The 15836-nt window shown below is 44.1% G+C and overlaps 1 protein-coding gene across 1 annotated transcript in view; it reads right to left on the bottom strand.

Moving 5' to 3' along the window:
- Window positions 1-9305: 9305 nt before the first annotated feature.
- plppr3b (phospholipid phosphatase related 3b) overlaps window positions 9306-15836 on the bottom strand; it is a 16174-nt gene continuing 9643 nt past the window's right edge. Inside the window, exons 2-8 of the mRNA XM_005732392.2 lie at window positions 14128-14236; window positions 13174-13359; window positions 12526-12652; window positions 12241-12436; window positions 12091-12148; window positions 11570-11743; window positions 9306-10981 (exon numbers count right to left, since the gene is read on the bottom strand). Coding sequence (XP_005732449.1) covers window positions 9584-10981; window positions 11570-11743; window positions 12091-12148; window positions 12241-12436; window positions 12526-12652; window positions 13174-13359; window positions 14128-14232 — 2244 coding nt within the window. The 5' untranslated portion in view covers window positions 14233-14236 and the 3' untranslated portion in view covers window positions 9306-9583. The remainder of the gene's footprint in view (window positions 10982-11569; window positions 11744-12090; window positions 12149-12240; window positions 12437-12525; window positions 12653-13173; window positions 13360-14127; window positions 14237-15836) is intronic.

Below are 15836 nucleotides of genomic sequence, written 5' to 3' on the forward strand. Positions count from 1 at the left end.
AAAGTTAATTCAAATTTAAATTTTATTTTTCACATACACAATCATACACAGTACAACATGAAGTGAAATCTTTATTGCTGTGCAATTCCCGACCAAATAGAAGAACAAAACTAAAGAAATTAAAATGCAAATCAGCAGAGTGCAGATTGACTGTGAACAGTCAAAAATACAGTAATTGAGGTATGTTATTGAAGTGAATTATATGAATTCAGATGAAGCTTCACAATCAGGTGAGATTACCTGGAGGCAAATAGACACAGGAACTGAAAGCTTCAGTCTCCAGATTCATCACAGTCAGTCATGATTAGCAAACCTGATCTAGTTATGCTGCTGTAGACTCTCATCCTCTCTCTGTACCTTTCTGCAGGTGGGCCTCATGGTTTCTGACTCCACCCCTTGTCCTTTACAAAGAGGGTGTCTGCTGTGAGCTGACAGTGTGTAAATGAAGTTTAATTGAATGACATCACAGCATGACTGATCACTGATTGATTCCTCCCTGGACAGAAGCTGTGTTTCCACTGTCAGACTGAAGGGGGCGCCATCTGTCAGCAGAAAACATGATCAGGACACACACACAAACACACACACACATTTTCCCAGTCTCTGTTGCCTTGGTAACACCCTGGCTGCTCGATGGCCTCCAGGAAATGAAGAGTGAGACAAGATGAGTGGGAGGGAGGTGTGTGTGTGTGTTCATCCTGGTTTGATTCTAGTCGGAGTTTTTGAACTGAGGTCCTGCAGAGACAAAATTTGTGATGAACGTCTGTATCCAGCAGGGGCGCCTAAGCCATCCACAGAGAGGTGAGGAAGTGCAAGCAGGGTTGAGCAGGTGGAGATTAGTGTCAGGGTGATTCATGATGGAAGGATAGCAGCAAGACTGAAAGGGAAGGTTTAAAGATGGCGGTGAGACCTGATGTGATGAACAGGATCAGAAATGAGTCCATCAGACAGGTGGCTCAGAGTCAGAAAGACTGAGAGAGGCATGTATGTGCAGAGGAAGGAGGGTGGAGGATGGAGATGGAGCTTCAGGGAGGGGGAGAAGAGGAAGAGTTCAGAGGTTCATGGATGTAGTGAAGGACATGGAGAGGGTCGGTGTGACAGGAGGAGATGGAGACATGAGCGACTATCAGGACTGCTAAAGGAGGGAGTGATGTGTGTGTTAGATCTTATCTCAACACCACTGTTGCCATGGAAACTGCATAATGAGCTGAAGGTGCAGGACATTAGGCAGCTTGTTTGTATGTGTGATTGGTTCTGCTATTGATCCTTGAAGCTCTGTGAGACAGATGAGGTCACCTGACTCACCTGAGCGCGGACCTCAGTGTCTCCAGCCTGCTCAATTCTCATGAAGCTGACTGACACCACCTGTAATTCTCCTGTAACCCTGAGGCCCCTCCCTGGGCAACTTAACCACCATCTGCACCCTAACCTGTGTGATCTTAATGTCTCGTATGATGATGTGGGGCAATGCCGGTATTCACCGACACAAATGTAACTGCATGCAATTTTCTAAAAACCAACAGCTTTTGGATTTTAAGAAAATTCCAGGTTTTCCAGGCCGGCCATGACACTGCACTGTGGTGACAGGAAACAGCTGCCACATACAAAGGTTGTATGTGGCAGCTGTGGAAGTTGTGGAGGTTGAGGTTGAACACCCGTGACTCCCCATCAGCAATCTGCCTCAGAAGAGCTAAAACATGTTTAAAAGCCCAGCTGCTTCAGCTCAGCACTTTAACTAATAATCATCAATAACTAATTAATACTCTGATCAGTGATGGTGCAGTTTCATGTCTCTTTTCTTTCCCCCACACTGTAAATAAAGACGGATGCAGATCGACGTATTCTCTCTAACACCCAACAGAGGGCGACTGCTCTCCTGACCTCTGAGATCAGTTTCACCTTTTTTGTTTGAGTATCCGGTTGTTCAGTCTGACGTCACTAGCCGTGTCTGGACCTAAACTCCGCTGCAGGTCCATATATCAAACGATCACTATGGCATTACTGAGAGTTGAAAAACTGTCTAAAGTCTTTCATCTTTATTAAAATGATCAGCGTTCTGCTCTACCAGGTGGAACAATTGAGTTTAACATCCAGGCATCCATGAAAACGGAATTTATGCCATTTAACGGAGTTAGAAGTTAGCAGGGAGTTAGCTCGCTAGCTTCTATCTAAATACAATATAGCATGTCCTGACTGCGGGTTTTAGAAACAAATTAAAACGTACAGCTCTGTTATCACTTCCAACATAAATGAAGACAGAAAACTAAAAAGCAGTGACGTTTGTAGGGTTACTGAAGTTGGGCTAGCTGGTATATAATGATGTGCTACGTGACCGCTAGCGACACAGCTATGTTAGCTATAAACAAGCTAACTTTTTTTCCACTCGATAAAAGTTAACGTGAGTGTTCTCGGTGGTCAGGAACAAATGTAATCGCATGGCAGGATGCTGTAAAAGGACCAAACTTCAGCCAGGAGAACAACTGAGATAATCCATCCACAATACGAGGTTAGTCATTCATATACTGCTGCATGGGCGACATCCTAAAGCTGAGCTTAAATAAATGATTAGCGGTAATAAAAGCCGAGGGAGATCAACAGTGATCACTGACTGTTTTAGGAGCTTTTTGAGATCAAATAGAAGAAAATACATAACATTAAACATGTTAACAACACAAAAGCCATATTAAACGCAGACTACTTTAGGCCCGGAAGTAGGATTCGTCGCGTCATCACTGAACAACCGGATAGAGGGTTTTCACCTACGTCACGTTCTGGGCGGTAACCCACATGCGCGGCCATATTGGAGGCACTCGGAGGTAAACACTGAAATGGATCAATGTCCGAAAGCACAGAAAAGCTCCTCAAAATGCGTTATAGATGCAAAGGCATACAGGAAAGGACTTGGTCCGCAGGAAAGGGCACAATATTTGTTTAAGGTTTATTGGTGGTGGTGCAGATCCATACGAGTTGGCTCCTTTGTCTTGGATCAGTGACGACCCGAAAAGTCTTCTGTCTATTGCGTATCCTGATATCATCAACTACCTGGTTTTCTTGCCGAGCCTATACACAGGGGAAGACTTTAAATCTTATAAAAGTTTGGAGGCCTATAACCAGATGGTGTGTGGATGGGTGAGGGAGATGCAGTATCAAGTCATCAGCGACAGATGGCAGTGCTCTGGCCTTGCTGGTCTCTCAGCACTAATTGGTCAGTTTAAGGAAACGCCCCATGAGACCAAAACCTCCAGGAAACTCAAATGATGGAGAGACTGAGAGAGGATGAAATAGGAAATTAACAAGTTGACAAAGACTCTGAGGGATGTCTTCATCACATCATCTGTGGAAAAGTTAGTGCAACACACAAACGGCTTCATCCTCTGCATACCAGGAAACAACCCGGATTAACAATTATTACTGAGAGCCACGATGGCATCATTGGAAGAAAAGAGGAAGACACAGTGATGAAGAACGAGCTTTAATTGGAACCACAGAGCATGCACCTGAAACAGCTTCTTCAGCTCTTTTTATAGCAGCACTTTATACACTCATATGATGCTTCATGGTTTTACATTCAGATGAGAGCGCGCCGATTTAGAAACATCACATGCAACAACACACGGACACGGGAACAGCAGGACGGACCGCCTCGTATTTACAGACCGATTGTTTCAGGATGTTATTCTTCTGAGCTCCTATTGTCCTCAAACCAACATTTACATGATGGAACGAATCAGCATGCGTGATGTCATCAAGCAGCACACAGCTCTTTGATTACACCCCCAAAGCAGAGGGGTGTTTCCTATACACGGCTTTTCAGTCACAAGACATTAGCGTGCAAGCCACTGTCTGGGCCTGCCTGAAACTCTGGAAGTGATAAACACAGGTATAGTGCTGCCAGAAGATCACGCCATCACTTTTTTCCAAATGCAAAATAAAATATTCACTGTTAGCTTAATTAGGTGAAATTTAGTCATGGCTTTAAGTGGATCTGAGTGATCGTAGCTCAATTGGTCTGCACAAAAACAAACAAAAAAAAAAAAAATCAAGAAAAAGCAGCAGTCACAAGCATGATGTCACAAGCATGTGTCCATCGAGTGGACTGATGTCGTCACGGAATAATCAAGTGTAAGGTCAGGTTTTACCGTGAGCTCAGATCAGTGAGAGGAGGTTGAAGGAGGATCAATGTTTGTGACATCAGAGAGAACTCTGTTGATAAGAACAGTGCGAGCTCCATCGAGTGGACTGAGACTCAGGTGGAAACAGCTTTACATGAACAGACCAGGGACATCCCCGAGTTCACGAAGGTGCTGTTACTGTGACATGAGCATAAATATGGGCTCTGTTGTTTCTGCTGGCAGTTATTAAAGTTGATGTTACATATGTTAGGATTCAGACATTAATCTGATCAACACGGTCAGAGCTGCATTTTCACAGACATGTGTGCGGTGTGTATGGCCCTGGGAGAGAAAAAAGCTCTCTCTGTGTGCACACTGCTGAGAAAAGTCACGCAGACACGTTTTAATTACAAACTAATTGTCATGCAGAGCAATGCATAACTGCAGTGTTTCAGCACAAGTGCAGTCATACAGCCATGGAATCTTGAGTTTAATAAATACGCAGCATCACAGGCCATAAAGCTAACATTTATGGACGTAACATGGTTACTATGTAACTTGGGTCGGATCTCACTGTGAATCATGTTCACAGTTTCGGTCAGCAGTTCTGCTCTCCTCTGGATCAATCCTGCCTCCGTCTAAGCTGCAGATGTATTTATAACCCTGACTTTAACTTTACTAAGAAAAATGTCTGAGTGAGAGAAGACACATCAGGAAGGATAGAGCTGCGAGCAGCACGGAAGAAGTGATGAAGACTTCATGTTAGTTAGCCTCCGTGCTGAAACAGCGATAGAAGCAGAAACGTGTGCATCAGGTGCACAGCGGTCATTAAACAGCACTACACCTGTGGTGATGAACCAGCTAAATGATGAGATAAACTTTAAAATGTGAGAGAAAAAACAACCACACCCCTCTGTGGTGACGTGGTTGTATGACATCCAATATATCAGGCAAGTCTTGAGCAATGTGCACATGATATCACACAAGAATCCTGAATAAAACCAAAAGGTTGGGTTTTTTTTTAAACCAAATGTATTGCCCTCTGGTGGTCATAAAAGCAGAATGCAACTTTAAACGTTACACATATAAAGCATAATTTACATACAAAAACTGACAGATGTAACTTTGTTTGTGAAGCAGGATTTAAGAAATAAATGCTTAAAGTTAAAAGTTGTTTAGAGCCATCTTCTGTCAGTGATGTCATGTGGTTGCCATTTGTGTTGCCCCTGGCTGCAACAATGAGTTTATGTTAAACTGAGGATATACTGTCCACTTGCACTGTCTGTCTCTATAGCAGTAAGCGGCTCTTTGCTGTTTGGCTAGCTGCACTCAAATTGGAAAATCCAGCCATTAGCCATAATATTCGGGTTTGTGTGGAGGAGAGCCTGTTTGAGCCAGGTGACAGGTGTTTACTTGACCTACACGAACTGATTTTTCTTCCTCTGACCAAGTGTACCAAGCAGCAGAATCAGCTGATGCGATCAGCGTTAATTTATGCAACAAAATAATTTCTGTTCCCAAAAACATCCAGACAGTTTACAACATAACAGCCCACTACATCCACAACAAAGCACAAATTTAACTTTTTTTTTTTACTGAAGCACAACTGGGAATACCATCAGCACGTCTGCATCGAAAACAGGTGGATGTGAAAAAAACCCAAGAAAGTGGAGCCTCTGAGGAAGAGATGCCACACTTTTTGGTGACCCTTTGTTTCTTCCTCACATCATCTCACTGACTGGATTACTTCATATTAGAAGTGAGGAAAAGCAAAGCCCAAATACACTACCAGTTAAACGTTTGGACACACCTTATTTAATGTTTTCTTTATTTTTATTACTGTTGACACTGTGAGAATCTACAGTGTCAACAGATGGTGGTGGTCATAAAAGCAGAATGCAACTTTAAAGAGGACATGAAACGTTACACATATAAAGCATAATTTACACCACTGAGGCATCAAAACTATGAATAAACACATGGAATTATGTAGTAAACAAAAAAGCGTGAAATAACTCAAAAAATGTTTTATATTTTAGATCCTTCGTAATAGTCCCCCTTTGCTTTGATTACTGCTTTGCACACTCTTGCCATTCTCTCGATGATCTTCATGAGGTAGTCACCTGAAATGGTTTTCCAACAGTCTTGAAAGAGTTCCCAGAGATGCTGAGCACTTGTTGGTTCTTTTGCCTTTACTCTGCGGTCCATCTCATCCCAAACCATCTCCATTGGGTTTAGGTCAGGTGACTGTGGTGTCTGTGCGGGATTTATCAGGGCTCTGATCTGAGGTGCTGTTAACTTGTGATTTCTGAGCCTGGTGACTCGGGTGAATTTATCCTCAGCAGCAGAGATGACTCCTTTGTCTTCCTTTCCTGGGGCGGTCCTCATGTGAGCCAGTTTCATCATAGTGCTTGGTGGTTTTTGTGACTGCTCTTGGAGACACTCAAAGTTTTAGCAATTTTCTGGACTGACTGACCTTCAGTTCTTAAAGTAATGATGGACTGTTTCTCTTAGCCGATTGGTTCTTGCCATAATATGAATTTTAACAGTTGTCAAAGAGGGCTGTCAGCTGTATACCAACCTGACTTCTACACAACACAACTGATGGTCCCAAACCCATTAAGAAGGGTGAGACACAAATGAACCCTGACAAGGCACACCTGTGAAGTAAAAACCATTTCAGGTGTCACATCATGAAGCTCATTGAGAGAAGGCCAAGGGTTTGCAGCACTGTCAACAAAGTAAAGGGTGGCTTCTTTGGAGAATCTAAAATATAAAACATTTAAAGTTATTTATCAATTTTGTTTTTGCTACATTTGATGTCTTCAGTATCTACAATGTAGCCAGCTGATTGCATGGCTTGGTACACCCAACCTGATGAGGAAAAGCTGGATTGTGAGACTCCAGCTTGTCACTCTGGTGGCTCAAACAGGCTCTCCTCCACACAGGTCTCGTTTCTAAAGTGCTTTACGAACCCGAATATTAATGCTAATGGATTTTCCCATTTGAGTGCAGCTAGCCAAACAAGTTTCAACAATCAGTTTAACATAAACTCATAGTAACACAACAATTAGTTTTTAGTTTCCTTATTTTCCTCTGCGTTATCAGTTCTGTCCTAACCTAAACTAATGTCTATTACCTGAAACCAACCAACCACATGCTGTCATGTTCCATACTGACAGAAGATGGTGCTAAACATATTTTTAAAACGTTATATTTCATCGCTTATTTCTTAAATCCAACTTTACAGACAGTCACATCTATGTCAGTTTTTGAGAGCAGGTCTCCATGATGGGAATTAGCCTATATATGTGGAACGCTTCATGTTCTCTTTAAGGTATTTCTTGATTCGTCCATGTCTGCTGCAGACAGTGGATTTTAACAGCAAAAAAAAAAAATTATCACGATGACCCTAATCCTGTCCTGTCAGAATATGTAATATTTTAAAAATTGTTCTCTTAAATCTCAGCAATCAGGGAACAACAAAAGTCTTTCTACCTCATACAGACTGAAAAGTCTTTTTAGAGATTAAACATCTGCTACAGATTGAATCATTTCATCTGTGGACGAGGCTTAAAAGAAATGGTTAGGGGGTTGGGGTCATAACAGATGAAGACCTCACAGAGTTAAACCAACCTGAATCACAAGGTGACCCTAAGCTGGATAAGAAGCTAAGAAGATGAATGTTTGGATGGCAGAATATGCAGGTTTATCCAAGAAAATAGAAACTTCGATCTGGTATTAAGTGTACGGTTATATATGTCAGTTTAGCTGGTCAAAACACCACAAGTTGTCCATAATTTTGCTCTGAATCACTATCGTTGAGCTAAAAAACTTTTTAGCAACGCTACGTTAATTATAATTGGTGTTTCAGATGTTTCATAGAGATGTTGATCTCTGTGGACAATCAGGACATGCATAATCAATCAAATAAGTTATCTTGTTTAACTGAAACATAAACTTTCTGTAGACAGAAATAAATAACTTTACTGTGAAGCCATGGCTTTAACACCATTTTCCATTCCGATTCTTTGAAGAAACATTTGATTAATATTCACGCACGTAAACCTTCGGCCGTCTTTCGCACTTATAAAGCTCTGAAATAAAATCACCTAGTTTCTTTTTAAACCTAAATGTCTGTGACGAGATTTAATCTCATGTCGGTCCATTAGTAATAAGTACTATCATTCACACACAAAAACAAAACGCTCACAACCTCCACCAATCAGACAGCAGCACACACAAACAAACAAACATGCTGAGAATCACTATAGCAACCAAACCATCACACCAGAGAGGCAAGAAATATACAATCTGAATTCGACTGCCAACATGGCCGCCATCACAGAATCCATAACTGGAGGGGTTGGGTTCTGCTGCTGGGTTCTTATTTGTCGCAGGGTTATGGTTTGTCGCAGGGCTACGGTTTGTTGGAAGGTTAGGGTTTGTTGGAGAGTTCTTGTTTATTGGAAGATTTTTGTTTGTCGGAGGGTTCTTGTTTGTCGCAGGTTTAGGGTTTGTTGCAGGGTTCTTGTTTGATGGAGGGTTAGAGTTTGTCAGCGGGTTCAGGTTTATCAAAGGGTTCTTGTTTGTCGCAGGTTTAGGGTTTGTTGGAGGGTTCTTGTTTGTGACAGGGTTCTTTGTTTGTCGCAGGTTTGTTGGAGGGTTCTTGTTTGTCATAGGGTTCTTGTTTGTTGCAGGGATCTTGTTTGCTGCAGGGTTAGGGTTTGTTCGGGTGTTTCAAAAATTTACTGTTTGAGTTTGTCTCTGTGCTTTGACTTTGAGCTGTTTATTGAATGAGTTCCTTTCTTCTTAGAGGCTCAACAGAGTGGACAGCATCTCTTCGGCACAGATGGAGGTGTTCCTTTCTGGATCACAGAACAATTGGGTCAGTCTGTGTCAGTCTAAAGAAGTTTGTTATTGGATTCCTTCAGGATTAATACTGTCCTTTAGCCACAGCCTGAATCCTTTCTAAAGTTAAAGTCACTGAACAGGAAACTGAATGGGTGGAAGAGCAGAGGTACCCCAGCACCATCACTGACCAAAAACAGTGAGATCATCTGATAAATGTGAACAACACCTCTGTCTCTGTTTATAACCACTGAATCCATCCTTCTTGGGATGATTTATTTGGATAGCAACTTATCTCAAGAATAATAATAATAATAATAATAATAATAATAATAATAATAATAATAATAATATGGTCCTCTGTGGTGGGTTCACTTGGAAAAATAAATAGTTGCAATAGCATTGATGTCCTCCTAGACTCTCTGAGAGGTAAGATGTCTTTTTGTGAAGAGAAACTGTCCAAGTGTTGAGCTCCTAAACCTTGAGCTCATCATCTCCTGGGTGGAAACCTCTTCTCACAGCTTGTTGCTTGCATAGCATCACGCTCCTTGTTGCCAACCAGGTTTTGTGCTGTTAGTGACCAGTTTCAGAGTAAGGCTTTTATTTTGAAAGGTAACAGGCTAATCTTTGAACCTCCGTCCCTGCAGACTCTTATAATAGTTCTCCTGCTCAGTCTGGTTACGGATCTCTCGATCCAACAGAACCAGTGCTGTCTTGCGCCTCATGGCCATCTCCCTGCGCTGAGCATCTGATGACATCTCTACCTGCTGGTGAGGTGGGCTTGAGGATATGGTAGGGTCGACAGTGGCGCATGGTGAGGCAGAGCGGCGTGGGTGGAAGCTGCTGCTGCTGCGGCTGGCCGAATCTCCTCGATTCAGGTTAGAGAGGTTGTAGGTTTCTCGTGGGTCTCCCCCATTGGATGCCCCCACCCACTCCCATGGGTTACCATTACCTGATGGGGGCTGGGCCTGGGGAGGAAGCGGGACTTGGACAACAGGATAGTGGGGTGCATGGGCATCCACTGTGATGATACCTGGCCCCTCCCGTGGTTGCTCAAAGGGGTGGCGGTAGTGTGGCGAGTCGGCAGCGGAGGAGATGGCAGAGCAGGTGGATGTGGTTTCGGAGGACTTCTCCCCAGAGGACGAGGACGGCAGGAGGCCCTGCTGCTTGGACATGGCAATGACTTGCATGAGTCGTGGCTGGTTGGCAGCACCACGCCCGGACGCCTCCCCGGTTGTCTTCTCCCGGATGGCGAGCCACTTGGCTCGGGTTAGGGCGCTTTTTGGAGAAACCGGTGGGGGTCCTGCTTCTGGGATCTGTGGGGGTCTGGGTGTTGCCACAGCTTTGGCCCCCCCTGGAGGTGGAGTGGGGTTGCGACTTGCGTTTGCCCTGGCATGCACTGCAGGCTGGTAGATCGGGGCTTGAGAACCGCCATCGTCAGTCCCCACAGAGCCTACCTCCGAGCCGTCTTCACTGGTTTCGTGCTCTGCCTCGTCCCGAACACCCATACCTCGCATCTCCATCGACTTCTGCTTCCACTCCGACACCAGCTGCTGTGACCGCATAGGGTCCATGGGCACCTGAACAGCCTTCAGACGGCGCTGCACTGGCTGCACTGGCTGGACCGGCTGCACCGCCTCCTCAGAGGCATCGTTGGCCCCCAGTACACCATTTACATTCATGCTAGCTCTTGGTAGCGTGTTGCTGAAGGTCACCATGGTCTCCTTTCCCATGGGGCTTCGGGGAGCCAGCAGCTCTACATCAACACTGGCCCTCTTCAGACTTCCCATTGAGCCCTTCTCCCTCTGCAGGGGCCCCAGGCCATCCAGCCGGTCCATGGGAGCCGGAGCTGCTGCTATCTCATCGTTACTCTCTGAGGCAGAGGCAGGGCCTTTGTTATAGACTGACTCGTGTCCCCGCTCAGTCAGTGCTCGGAGAGGGTCCGCCTTTAGGGGTGGAGGAGGTGGGGGTGGAGTGATGTCATCAGATGATTTGAAGTTGGCGACAGCGTGAAGGGCCTGACGGAGGAGAATAAAATCTTGTGAGTCTTTGGAGAGTCACAAACCTCAAAAATACTCTGAAACCTGATCTAACCCTAACCTCTATCAGATCAAACCTCAGAGACCAGCACCAAGATCTGTTACATTATTACCAACCTCTTCAAAAACAACCAAATCTCCCGGTTTCAACAACTGAGTCGGTGTCTTTGGATGATATTCTATTAAATCAGGCTTTGAATTATTTGAAAGTCTTAGCTGTGTTTTTCAGGCTGAATGATTAAAGCTGCCTCAGTGACCTTCTGTCTGTATTTTAGGTGCTGTTCAGATGTTTCTTTGTGCTGGCAGGTTTAATATTCCCTCATATTCAGTTTGATATTCAGCCCATCATTTCTTTGTGAAGCTCCTCGGCTGAAGCTTATTGGGTAAATCAAGATTTGAGTCACTTGGAGCTGCAGAGCTGTTGGTTTTTGATCTACCATCAGCCTCCGGTTTAAGCTGATGCAGTCGCCATGACAACACCAACACAAAGCCATGTCCATGACAACAGCTGCAGACTCTGGAGCTCCATCAGACAGAAACACACACCAGATGTGTCCTTTATCTCACCAGGTAGGCGGCGATGAAGGCTCCAATGAGGAAGCCCACATAGACGTCGATGGGGTGGCTACGATGCTGTGTGATCTGAGTCAGGCCAGTCAGCGCTGCAGCAATGGCAAATGCAAACACCAGCACGGGTTTGAGCAGCTTGGTGCTGTCTGAGATGGTCGAATTAAAGTACATCTGACAGGAAACAGAAGCTAACATCAGAGAATGCCATGATACAGCAAATTCAACACATCTTTATCAAGACAAACAAAACTGAGCAGTACAAGCAGACCTGACAAAATTTCCTAAAGACATTTTTTAAAATGTGAACATTGTTTATTCTTATTTATTTTTGTGTAAAATGAATTTATTCTGGGATGGAAAATTTAACTTTAATCCGAGTCTAAAATCAGCTTTTAATTTACATGCGTTAAAAGCAGCATGGCCGACCCAGCATTTCTGGGCTGAACCTGAACTCTGACCACTGGACCTAAAATCACACGAACTTGTTTCTGTGGGAAGGTTTTCTTTGTCGCACTTACAGAAACATAAACAGCAGCAAACGCTGACAGAGTTGCATGCTGGGAAGGAAACGTCTTTCTGTAAGAAGAGGAAGAAAAAAAATAAAACATGTCTCAATGATCAGTCTGAAAACTTCAAACAGCGACACAAACAGGAAGTACGGCAAGCACCTCGCAGCCATGATGGCGTGCTCATCCTGCCCAGAGCAGATGTCTGTGGTGATGTAGGCATTCTTATCACATGACACACCCGCCAGAGTATAGTTAGGTTTGCAGACAGTGAGGAAGAATGGTGCGTGGTACCCCGTGGACAGCTGGATGATGTCAGTGAGCAGCGCGGTCGCACACAGGCCGAACACGTGCACACCTGCAGGAACACTTGACATGTAAGACTGGTGGCAGGTCACAGGGTACAGACAGGTGGATGTTCAGCAGGTTCTGCAGACACAGTCATACCTACGAAACGGACCGTCCTCCTCAGGAAGGAGTTGAAACTGCAGCCGCCAGCGTTGATGCTTCCCTCAGCTCGGCGGAGTTTCAGACGGGACTGCAGGCAGTAGATTGCTCCTTCCACCAGCATAATCTGGGGCACAAAACAAATCCACCTCAGCAGCTTAAAGCAGGACAGGCTGTCCCCGCCCACTTTCTACAACCACCAAACATGAAATACTAGTTTATGCACAGGTGGAGATGTACAGGTGAGGAAACCAAAGACACCAAAGACTTCCAAACGTCTGAGGTATTTTCATTGTTCGTGAGGTCAGAATGGAGAGTCAGAGTATACCCCATCAACCATCCAACCCCACACCCACCCATCCACCAGCAACTAATCACTTACCAACTTACAAACACCTATTAAACCACTCAACAGTCATTGGCCAACCACCAATCACCTATCCAACCAAACAACCAACCATCCACCAATCACTCATCCATCGACCAACCCTTCATTCAGCCGCTCAAAAACTAAACCACCCACCCATCAATCACATATACCAAGCATCACCTCCAGTCATCTTCTTAGCCTCCAATCCGACTAGGCAAGTGCGCCATCACTAAAAACATATTCCTACATAATCAATAAATTCTAATAAATTATGGTACTGAAGCAGCAGGTCCAGCGAAGGCGAGGCTTAGAAGCATCAACAGTGGGATCAGCTCATCTCCTCCATCCACGTACGGCATACTCAAATCTCTGTCGTGGCACCGGAAACCCACTTGAGCCGGCTTCACCACATCGGTCAGCTCCAGGAAGTACAGCGACACCATAGAAGAAGCCACAATGGGCAGCTGCATGCAGAAAAACAGATAAACATCTGTTAATGGGATCATCTGATCCTTGTCGACACGGCAGGAAGTGCTGCCAAAATGTAGCTCTGAGTTTACAGGTAGTGTAAACAGGAAGCAGAATCCTTTCATAGCCTCTGTAAGATAAGCTGACCTCTGTTAGTGAGTGTGTGTGATCGCAAGTTTCAAGTTTGGCTCAGTCATCTGGAAATCATGACCATAAACTCATGATGTCAGTGGGTTTTTTTATTTAGTTTTAGTTTTTGTTTTTTTACAGAGGTCCCGGCAGACATTGTCTCCCCATACACCTCCACATGACCTGAGGTCAGCTGTTGCCCCCTGGTGGTCAGTAAAAAGAGTACAAGTGTAAGAGAACTCAGATTTTACGATTCAGACCCAGAAGCTACATCTATGTTTAGACTGTATGAGGATCTGAAGCAGAAGCGTGTGGTCCATGGGCTCTTCAGATGGTCACTGAGGATTTTCATCAAATACTCGAATTATATTGAAAATTATGTTAATTTGTTCAGGGTTTTTTTTGATCCTCTAAATGAAAATAATTTAATAATAATGGATTGCATTTATATAGCGCTTTTCAGGGCCCTCAAAGCGCTTTCCAAACAGTTCATGCAGAACTTTTATTAAATGAGTTGAATTAAAGCGGAAAGTCTGAAATTCACATGCTGTTTGATTTGAAAAATAGCGCGGTGGACCTGACTGTAGGTACGGTCCTCTGTGTCATGTGACCATTTGTTTGTTTGTTGCTCTCACCTCTACGAAGTAGAAACATGGCAGCAGAGTCAGACTGTCCTTTGGAGGTTTCTTCTTCATCTTCTCTGAGGGTGAGGATGTCATCATCATCATCATCATCCTCATCAACCTATACACGGACGCGCACACACACACACACACACAGATTGAAGCATTATTTCCTGATTATGAAAAAACAAACATTTGAGGCTGAATTTGTCAAATCACAACAGAGCTGCAGGAGGGGCGGTTCCACAGACAGTAAAAACATGGGGCACTTTATGTCAGAGGTATTGATGCAGCCAGCAGGCCCGTAAGTCTTAACTGGAGAGAGCCCGCTGAACCTCAACCTTCAGATCCAGACAATCTCGCACATTCCTTCTTCTTATGGTTCCCACGGAAAGAAGCTCCACTACGCTCAGGCAGGAACCATAAGTTTAAATACCAAGGGACTACCATAAAGATCTTTTAAAATGTCTGAATTGCGCTTGCTCAAAAAAAGAGCTGCATTCAGCGGTTTAAAACGAGACAAGTATCAGAGAAACGTCAGGTTCCACTCGCTGTACTCGGGCAGGGATAGCTCAGTAGGTAGAGTGGTGGCCCCATGATTGGAAGGTCGGGGGTTCGACTCCACTGAACGGCTACCCTGAGGTACCCCTGAGCAAGGTACCGTCCCTACACACTGCTCCCCGGGTGCTGCACTGGTGGCTGCCCACTGCTTCACTGGGTGAATGGGTTAAATGCAGAGGAACTATTTCCCTATGGGGACTAACACGCACACTTTACTTTACACTGTACCTGGCCCGGTTGTGCGTGACATACAAAAAAGATGTCCCCACCTTCACTCACCTGATAAAGCTCAGAAGATTTTTTGATCAGAGGTTCAGTAAGGAGTACGACGAGTACGCACATATTCCCATCGTTCATGATAATCAGCCGTACTCAAGATACAGATGCTCCCCTTATTGTTGGATTAATCAACATCCTACATGCAGGTGCATACCAGAAAATCCCCACCTTTGTTGTCTTTGACATGTGTGTGCAAGAGCATGTACAAATTTGTGTGTGTGTGTGTGTATATATATATAGACATAAATGCTCATCTGTTTTATTGCATTGCTCAGCCATCTTATTTTAGTTTCAATCTTCATGTTAATAGTTTCTAACTTGTCACAGAAGGATGGGAGCCTCTCCAGACATAAGTATTAAAAGAATGTCTTACCAGAGGTTTCTGGAAATAATGTTTACTCTGCAGCTTGCCTCTAAAAAAGCGACAAGTTTAGATTTAGTTTACAGAAGCGCTGAATGATGTTTCGTGCTTTATCCCAATGATCGTTCTTATTAATATTTTCACCTTTTGTAACTTTCTCACTCAGTTAGTCATGGCTAAACATGGTGGACAGTATTGATGCTAAAAGGGCTGCTAGGTTTAAATGGGCCTGATAAAAGAGTCGGACTATTCAGTTGCCTTAAATACTTAAAATGTGAGATGGCATTCCTTCAGGAAATCCACCAACTGAATAAAAATGAAGACTTAAAGAAGGATGGGAGGGCAATATATTTCATTCCAATCTTAATTCTAAGACATGTGCGACGGAATAATAAAAAAGATTTAGTTTACTGCGACCACTGTCATCTCAGATCCATACGGAGATCTCATAATTGTTGACGGGCTCCTTCACAACACGTCTAGCGTGGTTCTGGGCCCTATTTCAGGAAGCCGGTTTAGA

The sequence above is a fragment of the Pundamilia nyererei genome, unplaced genomic scaffold, assembly GCF_000239375.1.
Source record: "Pundamilia nyererei isolate P.nyererei 1_Seehausen unplaced genomic scaffold, PunNye1.0 scaffold00046, whole genome shotgun sequence".
Lineage (NCBI taxonomy): Eukaryota > Metazoa > Chordata > Actinopteri > Cichliformes > Cichlidae > Pundamilia > Pundamilia nyererei.